This window comes from Eschrichtius robustus, chromosome 3 (assembly GCF_028021215.1).
Source record: "Eschrichtius robustus isolate mEscRob2 chromosome 3, mEscRob2.pri, whole genome shotgun sequence".
Lineage (NCBI taxonomy): Eukaryota > Metazoa > Chordata > Mammalia > Artiodactyla > Eschrichtiidae > Eschrichtius > Eschrichtius robustus.
The window spans coordinates 91,045,725-91,059,871 of record NC_090826.1 but is presented as its reverse complement, the minus strand read 5'-3'; the positions used below and the strand labels follow the sequence as shown (position 1 = coordinate 91,059,871).

Sequence of the window (14,147 nt, the reverse complement as noted above, 5' to 3'; positions counted from 1 at the left end):
TCTTTTTTTAAAATTAGTTTTATTTTAACAATATTATAATGTAAACTTGAATGTGAACACCTATATGTATTCTTCGTCACCACCACCACAGTCGTTAGGATAGAGAACAGTTCTGTAACCCCAAGCAATTTCTTGGTGCCACTTTACAGTCACAACTTCCTCGTACCCCTAATACCTGACAAGCACTGATCTTTTCTTCATCACTACAGTTTCATGTTTCCAAGAATACTACATAAATGAAATCATACATTATGTAACCTTTGAGATTGATTTCTTTCACTCAGCATAATGCCTTTGGGATTTGTTGCAGTTGATGAGTGCATCAATAGTTTATTCCCTTTTGTTGCTGAATAATATTCCCCTGTTTGGATGCACCACAGTTTATTCTGAAATGAGAAAAAAATCCCCCCCAAATTTAGAAAGATATTTGGGTGACACGGAATGTGGCAACCTTCTTTGTCGTGCTTGTTAAATGTTGCCATAAAGAGATGGAAAACCTTTGTACCTTAACTGAGAATTGCATAAAAATATTGATATGTCTTTTGCAAAGTTTATGAACTTTTGGGTCAGACTCACCTCTTGACAAAATAGATGAATCTGAAAACATTCTGCAGTAGTTTTCATGGTCTTTGCAGTTTTCCTTAACTCCAATGAGATGCAATATCAGATGAAGGATCATTTTCATTAAAAACTAACAAGATTTGTCCTGTTATTATTGCTCCTTGCCTTCCAGATGGGGTATAGGATAGAGTTTTCTTGCTGCAATATTTTTTTAAAAGCGATATTCTTTTAACCTCTAATTATTAGGCAACCTTAATTTCATATTTCTATAATCAACATTTCACAGCAATCATAAGAATTATTTGTAATTTCAAATATGTGTTACATTTTCTACCTCACTCATTATATGCATATTGTTTAAACTTAAAAAGGGGTATAGTTAATTAAATACAAAGGCCTATATACTATTTTTACTGGATCTATATTTGATCTATTATTAGCTGTGTAATTTTATTTAAAAAAAACACATATATTAATTCACAAATAAGACATTGTATATTGATATAACATTGTATTATACTGCTTCAAGAAAGATATTGAGAATCTTTAATCTGACATGGCATGGTGCCAGTCAAAAATTTGAATTAAGGTTTGCCAAGTGATCCTCCAGGATTTTGTAGATGATTGAAAGAAATATGTACCAGGCACTGTGCTAAATTATGGGAGTATAACGGAGAAAAAGACTTAGTCCAAAATCACAGTGGTTAACAATTTAATGGGAGATTCAACTATGAAAAAAAGACAATTATAATCCAATGTGATACCTGCAATAAAAGAATAAATATCTAGAATAGGATCTCCAAAAAATGAAGAGAAAGGTGAAGGCAAAGAGAAGAGGAATAAAATGGAAGTGTTTTCAGTCAAGTGAACTGTAAAACTGCAAGGTTTTGATAACATATTTAGCAATTGAGGATTTTTTTTAGCTTAAAATATCACTTTATATGCCTTTTGTTTAAATGTAATCGCATGTCTATATAAACTTAAGAAAATAGCATGACTCTTTTTTGGCAAGAAACCATTTAGAAAAATCGATTCTCTTGTCTTTTTGCTTTATCTAGACTTTTACATAAGAAATAATTTTCTTGTGTTAAAATGATTAAGGTAAAGCTAAGAAGATATACATTTCTAAAGCCATTTCTCTTGATGTGATTAAGTTTATTGATCAGGAATTCTATAAAATTAATTAATTATGATGTTTTGTATAGGGCCCTCGTGGTGTCCAAGGTCCTCCTGGTCCAATAGGAAAATCTGGAAAAAGGGTATGGTTAATTTTCATTGTACATTTTGAGGGCATCTGAAATCATCAGTTATTTTGTTTTCTTTTATTCTGTGCTATTTGGAATCCCTTTTGCTTAGTCATGTTCTTGGTATTATCAGGGTCGTCCGGGTGCTGATGGAGGAAGAGGAATGCCAGGAGAACCTGGGGCCAAGGTCGGGAGCTCATCTCATACATTTGTATTTTCAGATCTCGTATCTCAGTTCACCCCTGAAATTTTTATATTTTAAAATAGAGTTTCTTGATATGAAAGAATATTTCACACTCAAATTACAGTACAGAAATAGGCTGGGAATGTGATGATGATTGTTGATGATGATGATGGTGATTTTACAGGGGGATCGAGGATTTGATGGACTTCCAGGTCTGCCAGGTGACAAGGGTCACAGGGTAAGATATACCATTCTGTACATTTTATACTTTTTTATATTGGGATAATACAGGAATACTACGAAATATTGATACACTAAGATATAAGAAGAAAATTAATTTAAGTATTTGTGAACTCATGTAAATTAGTACATCTACTAGATATTTGAAGAAAGATAAGTAGAATTATATGTGCGATACTCATATAAGTTCTTTAATTTCTTTTAGACATTAAAATACTGATTTTACACAAACATAAGTTGAGGTGGAATCTTTATGTACATGTATATGGAAAATACATTTATAGAACAAGTGTGGAGATTTAATTTTTGCCTCTAATTTTTTGATAATTGCCTCAATTTCCTTCTTACATTTTGTCTGTGGAAATATACTCAAAAGAGGACATCTATAGGCAGTTTGTCATTAATATAACAATATACTGGGCACTGTATTTTATTATACTAATTAGATGGCTCCAGTAGATTGAGACACCACAGGCTACTTCTTTGTGATAATATTAGTTTGCAATCCGGTGCAAGAGCTTATAATTCACTAAGGCTAAACAAAATACAATGTTGAACGGCAATCCAGTCAATATTTTTAGTGGGAAATTAAGCAAAGATGTGGTCTTTCAAAAAAAGATCAGCTTTGGATCTTCACATTTTTCTTCTCCAAAAGTTAAGAAGGAAGATGGGACAACCATTAGGAAATTGGAGAATATAAAAAAAAATAGAAAGATAAAGAAAAGAAAGCACTATGAATGTCTAGCAAGATATTTAGTGTGTGCCTATCACATGTTGAGAAAAATATATAATTTTTTTCTAAAAAATCCAAAAACTTCTTTAGTCTTCTAGAACTGTGCTGTTTTAATAAGAATTATTTTAGAAGCAGAAAAAATGTAAATTAAATAAAAATCAGCAAAATGTATCCATGTTTAAGACAGTTTTCAGCAGAAAACTTTTCTATTAGTTTGTAATAATTAAATGTCTGAAAATTATTTGGGAATTTCATTTAAACCTTTTTGTTTTCAAAATTGAGGGAACATTTTTCCTAGCATACTAATATATAATGCCAGTTAATGTAAAATTATGATTTATCTTTGAAGTGTTTTAAGGAGGGAAAATAGAGCATAAGTTTTTTCTGCAAATGTTCCGTTATATTTGGTAGGATAGCTGTAGGATAGACAAACATTCTAGTTTATTTCGTGTTCTACTTATACTTGGATTTATTTAATAGGGTGAACGAGGTCCCCAAGGTCCTCCTGGTCCTCCTGGCGAAGATGGAATGCGGGTATATTAAACTTCATTTCTTTTAAGAAATATTTAAAATTAAAACATAGAACAAAATCATGCTGAAATGTTACATTGTCTGATTGCGTCACTCTCCCATTCATTTTGTCCATGACAGGGAGAAGATGGAGAAATAGGACCAAGGGGTCTTCCAGGTGAAGCTGTAAGCAACTTTCTTTTTTTTCTTTTTAAATAATACCCCGTTTTGAAGGAATAGTGATTGGTGTTAACATATATAAAGTCAATAATAAACTCAGATGACTATTGCCGTCTTGCTTAAGCTAACCAGGTAATTGTTATGTGAAAAAACATTTAAAAATGATACTCAGAGCTCTTCTTTTGTTAAAGAAAAAGTCTTAGAAAATCAAGAGAAAAAATTGTGGGATATAACATCTTGTCAGGCAAAAACCTTACCTAGTTTTTGTTGCTGTTTTTTTGTTTTGTTTCAGTTTTTATATCATCAATAGCTCTAGAATCTATTTATGTGTTTAGGATAAATTAATCTTATCAGAAGAAACACAAAAATGAGGTGCTTAGTATATACCAGATATAACTATAAAATTTACTAGATTATATCCTTTTTCCACTGATTTTTACAAATGAGGAAACTGAATTGGAAAGGTTTACCCAAAGTTAGTTAATCAAAGAACCAGACTAGAAGCAGGCCTCCTAGTTTTAGTCCTAGTTTGCCACATTATAGAGCCTGTCAACTAAAAGGCATAGTAGCTCAAGTGAATATGACAGTAAATCATTGTATTCACTTTTCTAAAGAAGGAAAAGAAGGAGGAACAAATGGAGGAGGGGGAAGAAAAAGAAATTAATTGTCATAATAATTTTAAAAATCAAGCAAATGGTTTCTCTAATCTTGCTAATATAGTTATCCAGCTGTTTGTTTCTTTCTCTCAGTAGAATATTCTTTCAAGATGGAATTTACTTAAATGTAAAATAAATGAGAATCAGGACACTTCTATTTGTGTAGTCTATCTTATTAAATAACAAGATTTAATAAGATTCAGTGTTGCTATTCAAATTGGAAAAAAATGACACAAAAGTGACTTATTTAAAGCATTAAAATATTTCCTATTTTTAAAATTTCCCAAGTGATTCATATATAAATTTATAAAATCAAAGATATGGCTGTATTAAAGACTTTCTTATCCATCTTGGCTTTTGGATCAATATAAACACTAGACATTTGTGTCACCTAAAAATGGCATTTTAAACACCATTAAAAGAAGATGAACAGATATTTTAATCTAAACATTACATTAAAATTTATTTAAAGGAAGAGGCATGTTTTGAAGGCATTTCTTATGAGAATGTGTTTTTCTTTTCCTCCTAGGGTCCACGAGGTTTGCTAGGACCAAGGGGAACTCCAGGACCTACAGGACAGCCTGTATGTGTTGTTGAAAACATTCAAGATTTCTTAGGGAAAGCTTGTTGCCAGAATTTTTAAAGCCAGGAGGCTGTGAAAGCTTTCAGTAGACAGCCAAGGGTTTACTGCTCTGTTATATTCTAAGGCCTAATGATGCTGCCTATCAGTTTAACTGAGCATACCCCACTCCACTGGCTTCTTTTCTCTTCCTTTTAGTTTACCTATTTTATTGTTTCATGTCAAATTCTGAACACGCAGTGGAAAATGCTGTTAGGTTGTCTCCATGGGCATGGAGAGGAGAGTATAGACCTTGCTTTTTCCCTCATTTCCATTAAGTTCTAAAATGATTTTTTAGTCAACCTAGGCTACTGGGTGTCATGCTCTTAGGTTAGTCTTCTAAATTTTCCGTTGTAGCATCTGAACTTGTAAACCCTCATGCATATTTTTTTCGTCATTGAAGGGTATCGCAGGTGTGGATGGCCCCCCAGGACCAAAAGGGAACATGGTATGTAGAAAATATCCATAAGATAACTTGTTTCTGTAATCTAAGTACTAACAAACCACTTTTGTTGCTAAATCTAAAATTAAGATTTCTTACAATGTGTTGCCAAGTGCTTTTGCCAGCATTAATATTTTGCAAGATTTTCCAGATTCTCTATAGGGAAACATGATTTGGGGACTGTTTTTCAATTGAGAAGAAAAAAACCTATTATGTGAAATAGTTTTATTTAAGACTCTTTATATTTTCCTATGGCAGGGTCCCCAGGGGGAGCCTGGACCGCCAGGTCAGCAAGGGAATCCAGGACCTCAAGTAAGTCTAAGCTGTCACAGCTTTTTTGAGATAATGGGGTAAGATGGTATCTTTATACAAGAAAATTGACAGCCTCAGAATTTTCTATGTAGGGCTAAGAGTTTTTATTGTGAATGTAGGAAGATCATTCTTTTTTTTTTTTTCCTTGTTAAAAAAATTTGAGCAAATTTGCAGAGCCCTCTTTCTTCCAAGAGAAAAATGAGTCATTCGGTGTTCATGGAATGCCAGGACACCTGCAGGAGGGTTCTGAATAGGATCACGTTACATATCCATCGCCAGAAGAGTAGCTTATGTAAAACTCCTCATAGTGTTGCAAAACTTTCTGGGGAATGTGGGGGGATATATACATATAGATTCTCATAAATCATTTCATGTAAAATAGAGGGCTAATCGTTTACTATTTTAAAAGTGTATTCTTGTGATGTGATTCTTGACATACGAAATGAATTCTTTTAAAATAGGGTCTTCCTGGTCCACAAGGTCCAATTGGTCCTCCTGGTGAAAAAGTAAGTTATTCTGTTGTTCTAGTAATGTCTGGTAAACAAGCTTGTGTTGTCAACTTTAGGGAGGTATAAGGCCTGCCTTCTGTTTTTGATAAGATATTTAAATGTCTCAGCATATAAAGAATTAATCTGGAATTAAATTATGAAAGTACAGGGTGAGCAGCAGTCATTCATATGTCTCTGAACTGTAAATGATAAAATTTCACAGAGTTTCCATTTGGATAACTTCCAAATGTGACATTCTCAGCTCTATTAATTTCAGAAACGTACTGATATGAGTGAGTGTTTTCTCTTTATTTTGGTTCTCCTTTTATTTCTCATTATTTAAAAAATGTAGTTAGGTTTGCTTGTGACAAAAGGCTTTTAGCAAGGTCTAATTAAGGGAAAATTGTGACGTTATTATTGCCACCATTTCTCATGTATAAATGGCAAATGATGTTCTTGTTAATAACTCAATGTCTGGATCAAAACAAGAATAAGTTTTTAATTAAAGAGATGTCTTTTGTCCCTATCTCCTCTGACAGATTCCCTAAGTAATATTTCCTGTCCCTTATAGTTACAGCACAGTGTTACCTAATTCTTTCTAATATGATTTTTTTCTTATTTTTGTTGATTTCTATGAATATGCAATTTTTAAAAAATTAACAACTTTCTTGGGGTTAATTTCATACCCTAAAAATTTACTCATTTTAAGTGTACAAGTCAATGATTTTTAGTAAATTTATAGAGTTGTGCCACAATCACATTTTTAGAATACTTATATCACCCCAGAAAGAAACCGTGTGTCAATTTGCACTCCCCATTGCACCCACAAACCTAGACAACCATTGATCTACTTTCTATCTTTATAGATTTACCTTATCTGAACATCTCATGTGAACAAGATATAGGAATGAAATTAATATTTTAATTTAATCATATGAATGAATATAATACGTGACATTTGTGTCTGGCTTCATTTGGCATAATGTTTTTGAGGTTTATCCATATTGCAGCATATATCAGCACTTTGCTCCTTTGTGTTGCCAAATAGTATTCCATTGATTGAATAGACCACATTTTGTTTACTTATTCAGCAGTTGAGGGACATATGAGTTATGTACACTTTTCAGCTATTATGAATAGTGCTGCTATGAGTATTTGTAAAAAGGAATTTGTGTAGACATGTTTTCATTTATTTTTGGTAGGTACTTAGAAGTGGAATTGCTGGGTTATATGGTAAATTTATATTTAACATTTTAAGAAGTTTCCAATTGTTTTTCAAAGTGGTTATACCATATTTCCTTCCTATCAACAATTTATGAGGATTCTAGTTTGTCTATATTCTCAATAATACTTATATTGCTTCTCTTTTTGATTATGGTCATTTTTGTTGGTGTGAAATAGTATCTTATTGTGGTTTTAACTGGCATTTCCCTAATCACTAGTGATGCTGAGCATATTTTTATGTGCTTATTGACCTTTTCTATATATTCTTTGGTAAAATATATATTCAAATCCTTTGGTAACATTCTTACCAAGTTACTCATTATTAATGTTAAGAATTAGCATATCAAACTTAAATGATCTTTAAAGTACTTTTTCTCTGTGCATATTTTCCATATGTTTACAGTATTAGAGTGCTATTAGAAAATGGTTTATTTATTTAAGATGTTAGGTACCAAAGGTGATTTAAAATCTTTGCTTTAGATCGGAGATTTTAATCTGGACCATTCTAAACATATTTCAGATTAGCTCATCATAACCATAAATTGCACTTGAGGCATGTGCCTATTGAATTTTCTACAATAATTTTATCATCTCTGAACTGGATTCCTAGGAAGAATTTGCTTTTAAGGAAAGCTGGTATATCTGAATTCCCTTTGTTGAGCCACAAGTAAAATATAGAATCTGATTCACTGCACTTCTTGTGGTAGGAAGAGAGCTGTCTTTAAGCACAAGCTGCTTCTTTCTCTACTTTGAACATATCCAGCTCTTGAGTCCAAAGACAGCCTCTTTCCATCAAAAGGACAAAGAAACTCAAGAACATGAAGAAAATGCATTTTATTTATATTGCATTTATGGTATATAGTTTATTTTGGATCTATATTACTTTTATTTTCTTTATGATATACTGTGTTCTGTTTATTCTGGCTCAAGAGCCTTGTCTTTCAAAACTTGGTGAATAATGTTTTCAGTTGGATCATGCTATAATCTCACAATTAAATATAATTTAAGTAATGTCATATATTTTTAATTCCCAATAACTTTTATATTTTTGTCCTAAGTTATCATAGCCTATGCTGTTATTATATTTGTGATAAAAGATTTTATAAAGTTCAAGTTAATTAACTAAAATGGATGACAACTATATTGCTTTCCTGACACATTGATAACTTAAATATACTGTGAAGTCCTATGATTTAATTTATGGTTTCAGAATTTACATCACTTATATGTTAATGGCTTTACAGAAAACAAATGGTATTGTATAACTATATGAGCTAAAGAAGAAATAGCAAGACACAAAATATATATTAGTTAAAGGCAAGGACTTTGACGATATGGCTACAGATCTGGATTCATTTGTATTTCAACTCTGTGATGTATTAACATTAGTTAATTACTCAAGCTCTTTGATGCTGATATTTCATGGAATTTCTTGAGACTTAAAATGGATACTATACATATAAATATATATAATATATATATATTTTATATTGCTTAACATAGTGCATAGAGACACAATGAATTTTAACTATTTTATTAACATCTAAAATATGGCATTCATTCACTTAACTTTGTTCCCATTCCTGTAGGGAGACACCAAGCAGTTAAGAAAGCAGACAAAATATTGTACTGTCATGGAGCTTCCATTTTAAAAAAGATGGACTGATTTTAACTTGATTAAAAAAATCATCCTATAGTACAAGGGTTTTAGTATTTCTCATCTACCCTTAAATATATAGCAACAACATAAAATCCATGTAGTATTGTACACAAGGTCATTGTCTTAGAAATATCACATCTGCTGATAATAATAATTACTGGAATAGTTTTGCCTTTGTAATCAGAAATATCACATCTGCTGATAATAATAATTACTGGAATAGTTTTGCCTTTGTAATCTACATTTTGTTCTGAAGAAATAAGACCATTTCCTGAGAGCGAAAAAATAATTTGAGTGAAAGGCAAAATACTGCCATAAAAAAAACAAGTTTTATAACAGTTGTTTCATAATGTTAGATTACTTAACTGTATATGACTTTGCAGAGTGGTGAAGGGAATTGAGTCTTTTAAATCCTGTAAATGAGATGCAATTAAATTCAGTTATAAAGTCCAGATTGTTCAATTTAAATGTTATCTTTATTTTTGTGTGTTGTTCCGTAGTGATTTAAGTAAGACTTTCTTCTTAAGTGATTTAAGTGAGGCTTTCTAGTTAAACTCTGTACTATCCATGTATATGAATACAATGCTTTTTCTAAATACTTTCTAAGAATGGAAAAATCCTCCTACATCCAGCATCTAGGCTTGCTGATATATCGTTGCCCTTTTAATTGTTTCTAAATTCTGGCTAATGACTTGACCAGTAAGCAATAATGGCTTAGGCTCTGAAGACTTGATAAAGTTAATTATTCTAAGCAGAAAGCCAATTTTTCTCCTGATGAAGGGTCTACTTCTTGTAATAGTCATTCTTAGCATGTTTCAACCTTACCAATGATCAAATTAAATGAGATTTTAAATCCCCTGTGATTAAACACAGATTAATCTGTTGAATAAATAGTTACTGAAGAACAGTTGATTTACAATGTTGTATTAATTTCTACTGTACAGCAAAGTGATTTAGTTCATTCTTTTTCATATTCTTTTCCATTATGGTTTATCACAAGGTATTGAATATAGTTCCCTGTGAATTGGCACTTATTAACATCATTGATGGAAATAGCCAATATTTGCTTTTTCAATGGTATAAATCAATGTATATTGATTGTATATTGACCTATATTGTTTTCCTTTTTATTCTATAAGTTCCAGTTTGTTGTGGTATGAAAAACTAACTTGTTAATTAAAAAAGACACATTTAGGACTACTAAGCAGGATGAAAACTAGCATGTCTTTGACAGATGTTAAATTTGGTTTTCATCTATCTTTATATACCATTTCTTCTACATAATATGTTAAAAAGTATTCAGATGTTTGTTGCTTATAGATGAAAGCCAGTGACTCAAGTTAAGAATTTTATTGGCTGTATATTCCTATGTACAAAGTCAGACTTTTCATTATTTTCAATTTTTAAATGAAAATATTCTTTTTCTCTATTTGATTAGGGACCACAAGGAAAACCAGGGCTCGGAGGACTTCCTGGTGCTGATGGGCCTCCTGTAAGTAATAGTTACCTGGTCATTAAAATTTCTATATGTTATTTTCAAAAATAGATTTTACATGTGCTTTAGAAGTGATTGTAAGAATTCAGTAATAAAAGCAATCGAGCCAGTAATTAAACATTGATCTCTCTAAAATGCTATTTCATCATGTCACTTCCATATTGCAAACTCTTTAAGGAGCTCCCAGTGGGCTTTGGACCACTCTAGGCCAGAATCTCATATTTTCCTACCATGCTTTACATTTTCTATTGCTATACCTTTTGTTATGTCCTTTTCTTTTCATAGAAAACACTTTTCCATTCTCTCTTCCTTTTCAAAGAACATGTTTCTTGAGAGTCCAGGTGAAATTCCTCACCTTTTGTAAGTTTCCTCAGACATCTTACATGAAAATTCCTCTGCCTTCAGGGATTCCCTACTTTTCTAGAAATATAGCAATGTTTATTATATCTTATCACATAGTAATAAATAATGTAATTATGTAATCTCCACAGTTGTTATTTTTTTCTCTTCAAACTACTTACTCAGAGCTAGGGTACAAAATTTTCATTCTGCAACTACTTGTTTTCATTGAGTATAGTTGTTGTGGAGCTGTATGTTTTTATGCAATATTTAGTGACTCTCGATAACTTGATTACAAATACCATTAGTGTTTATGATGTTGCTATATTTTAAAATATCCCATCCACATGTTTTAGTTGCTTTTTAAAGATGTGTGTATGATTATTTGATCAATATGTAAAATAGAAGTTAGATTGAAACACCTTTATGTAAGACTCTAAATGAGACTGGGGTTGAATTGTTGATGAATAATATATATGTTTTATGTGCTTTTCCCAAGCTCTCGCTCAAGTATATTATGTAGTTGATGAAACTTATACCTATGCAATATAAACTTATTATGTTTCTTTCCAAATGCCACAGTTTCCAGTGTTATTTAAAGCCATATACACTGATGCAAAATGTGCAATATATTTTGAAACATAAAGAGTAAAACCTCAAACAGATGGGAAAAAAGGGAACAATTTCATAGTATAAGTTACTATTAATATTGCATCTCACCAGTCCATATTTTTGATAAATGTAGGGTCATCCTGGAAAAGAAGGCCAGTCTGGAGAAAAGGGTTCTCTGGTATGTTACAAAGTATCCATTTAAATATTGTCACCTTATCCTCTAGAGAAAATGCCTTACTTTGATCATTTCTACAATATATATATATGTGTATGTGTGTGTATATATCTATATATATATACATCATGTTCTTCGATGATAATTTAGGGATATGAATATTGGAAACTAAGTACCAGAAAATAGTTATTCTCTACCTGTAATATGTCTTTACTTTCAAAAGAATTTTTGCTAACATTTAGATATAAATCATGTTTCTATAGTTTTTTTTTATTTAGGGTATAAAAAAGATGTGTCTTAGATAACATTTAATTTTGCATTGGCAATTTGATCAATTAGACTAGCATTCTCTGTTTTTTAAAAAATATTCTCATGATCAGAAATAAATCCACATTCTGCCTATGTTATATATGTGGAATAAATGACCATAAGTAATAATAATGAAATTGGACAAGAACTACTGAATATCATTAAAGTGTTTATGTCACTTGAATTTTATATATACTTATTACTTTCTGATAACCTTTACATAAGAGGAGACTAAATTGTAAGAACAATGATTATCAAAATATCTAAATAAAATATCAAAATAAAAGCTTTCAATGTTAATACTATTTTGGATTACAGTAGCAGGGTAAGATCATTTTTATCTAGAGTTGCTAATTTTGGATTCGTATTAAAATAATCAACATTAGTATTGTATATTATATACTATTGTATATTATACATTATTTCCTTTAGGTAGACTAGTGAAATGAAGCCAGCCATGGAAAATATATAATTTTGATCATATTCTTGATGATGTGAATGCAATAAATTTTTTTAAACATCTTTATTGGAGTGTAATTGCTTTACAATGGTGTGTTAGTTTCTGCTGTATAACAAAGTGAATCAGCTATACATATACATATATCCCCATATCTCCTCCCTCTTGCGTCTCCCTCCCCTCCTCCCTATCCCACCCCTCTAGGTGGTCACAAAGCACGGAGCTGATCTCCCTGTGCTATGCAGCTGCTTCCCACTAGCAATCTATTTTACATTTGGTAGTGTATATATGTCCATACCACTCTGTCACTTCATCCCAGCTTACCCTTCCCCCTCCCCATGTCCTCAAGTCCATTCTCTACGTATGTGTCTTTATTCCTGTCCGACCCCTAGGTTCTTCAGAACCATTTTTTTTTTTTTTTTTTTTTTTTAGATTCCATATATATGTGTTAGCATATGGTATTTATTTTTCTCTTTCTGACTTACTTCACTCTGTATGACAGTCTCTAGGTCCATCCACCTCACTACAAATAACTCAATTTCATTTCTTTTTATGGCTGAGTAATATTCCATTGTATATATTTGCCACATCTTCTTTATCCATTCATCTGTCAATGGACACTTAGGTTGCTTCCATGTCCTGGCTATTGTAAATAGAGCTGCAATGAACATTGTGGTGCATGACTCTTTTTGAATTATGGTTTTCTCAGAGTGTATGCCCAGTAGTGGGAGTGCAGGGTCATATGGTAGTTCTATTTTTAGTATTTTAAGAAACCTCCATACTGTTCTCCATAGTGGCTGTATCAATTTACATTCCCACCAACAGTGCAAGAGGGTTCCCTTTTCTCCACACCCTCTCCAGCATTTATTGTTTGTAGATTTTTTGATGATAGCCATTCTGACTGATGTGAAGTGATACCTCATTGTAGTTTTGATTTGGTATGCAATAAATTTAATGCTAGTTTTTGGTTAGAAGTTATTTATCCTTTTGGCTAATCTATAATTTTTTATTGTAGACATTGAGGGCATCAGATTTTTTCAGGCTTAGAAAAGCAGTTATTAATTATATAATTACTTATATTATTTCACATATTCATAATATTTATCTTACTTTTTGCATGAATATATAAGTTTGGAGTAGGTAGAGCTCATCACATGATTTGTCATGATATCTGACTTTAGACACAAACGATAAAGTACCAAATAAATCTTTACCAGAAGTAGAAAAATACCATGTTCTTATAGATTATTTGGTAAAATTATAGTATGTTGTGAGTGAGGGGCACTTTCAGTGCATAATGTATTTAAATTGCAATGGATCTTTTTCAGGGTCCTCCAGGTCCACAGGGTCCCATTGGCTACCCTGGTCCTCGAGGAGTAAAGGTAAATATTATTTTTTCCTACATTATTTAATTTCAATGTAAAATATTGTAGTTATTTAATCCTTCTAATTTATTCCATAGGGAGCAGATGGTGTCAGAGGTCTCAAGGGCTCTAAAGGTGAAAAGGTAAAACATAATTTATTTAGGTGATTTTAATTGCTATATACCTATTGTATAAAAAATTTAAATTTATTGAACAGATATTCCATTTCTCAAATATATTGAGTGATTACTTATGTACCAAACAATGCAAGTCTAATTTTGTACTCTATATCCCGGATACTTTAGAAGTCTTATATCCTCGGGTGAGGACTAAATTATTAAAA

At 31.5% G+C, this 14,147-nt stretch overlaps 1 protein-coding gene across 2 annotated transcripts in view; it reads left to right on the top strand.

The window, feature by feature from the left end:
• Positions 1–14,147, top strand: part of COL11A1 (collagen type XI alpha 1 chain) — a 208,656-nt gene that overhangs the window by 96,116 nt on the left and 98,393 nt on the right. For both annotated transcript variants that reach the window (XM_068540413.1, XM_068540414.1), the window contains exons 16-28: positions 1,767–1,820; positions 1,939–1,992; positions 2,174–2,227; positions 3,443–3,496; positions 3,614–3,658; positions 4,838–4,891; positions 5,331–5,375; positions 5,628–5,681; positions 6,143–6,187; positions 10,492–10,545; positions 11,633–11,677; positions 13,769–13,822; positions 13,903–13,947. In XM_068540413.1, the coding sequence (XP_068396514.1) occupies positions 1,767–1,820; positions 1,939–1,992; positions 2,174–2,227; positions 3,443–3,496; positions 3,614–3,658; positions 4,838–4,891; positions 5,331–5,375; positions 5,628–5,681; positions 6,143–6,187; positions 10,492–10,545; positions 11,633–11,677; positions 13,769–13,822; positions 13,903–13,947 (657 nt within the window). The remainder of the gene's footprint in view (positions 1–1,766; positions 1,821–1,938; positions 1,993–2,173; positions 2,228–3,442; positions 3,497–3,613; positions 3,659–4,837; positions 4,892–5,330; positions 5,376–5,627; positions 5,682–6,142; positions 6,188–10,491; positions 10,546–11,632; positions 11,678–13,768; positions 13,823–13,902; positions 13,948–14,147) is intronic.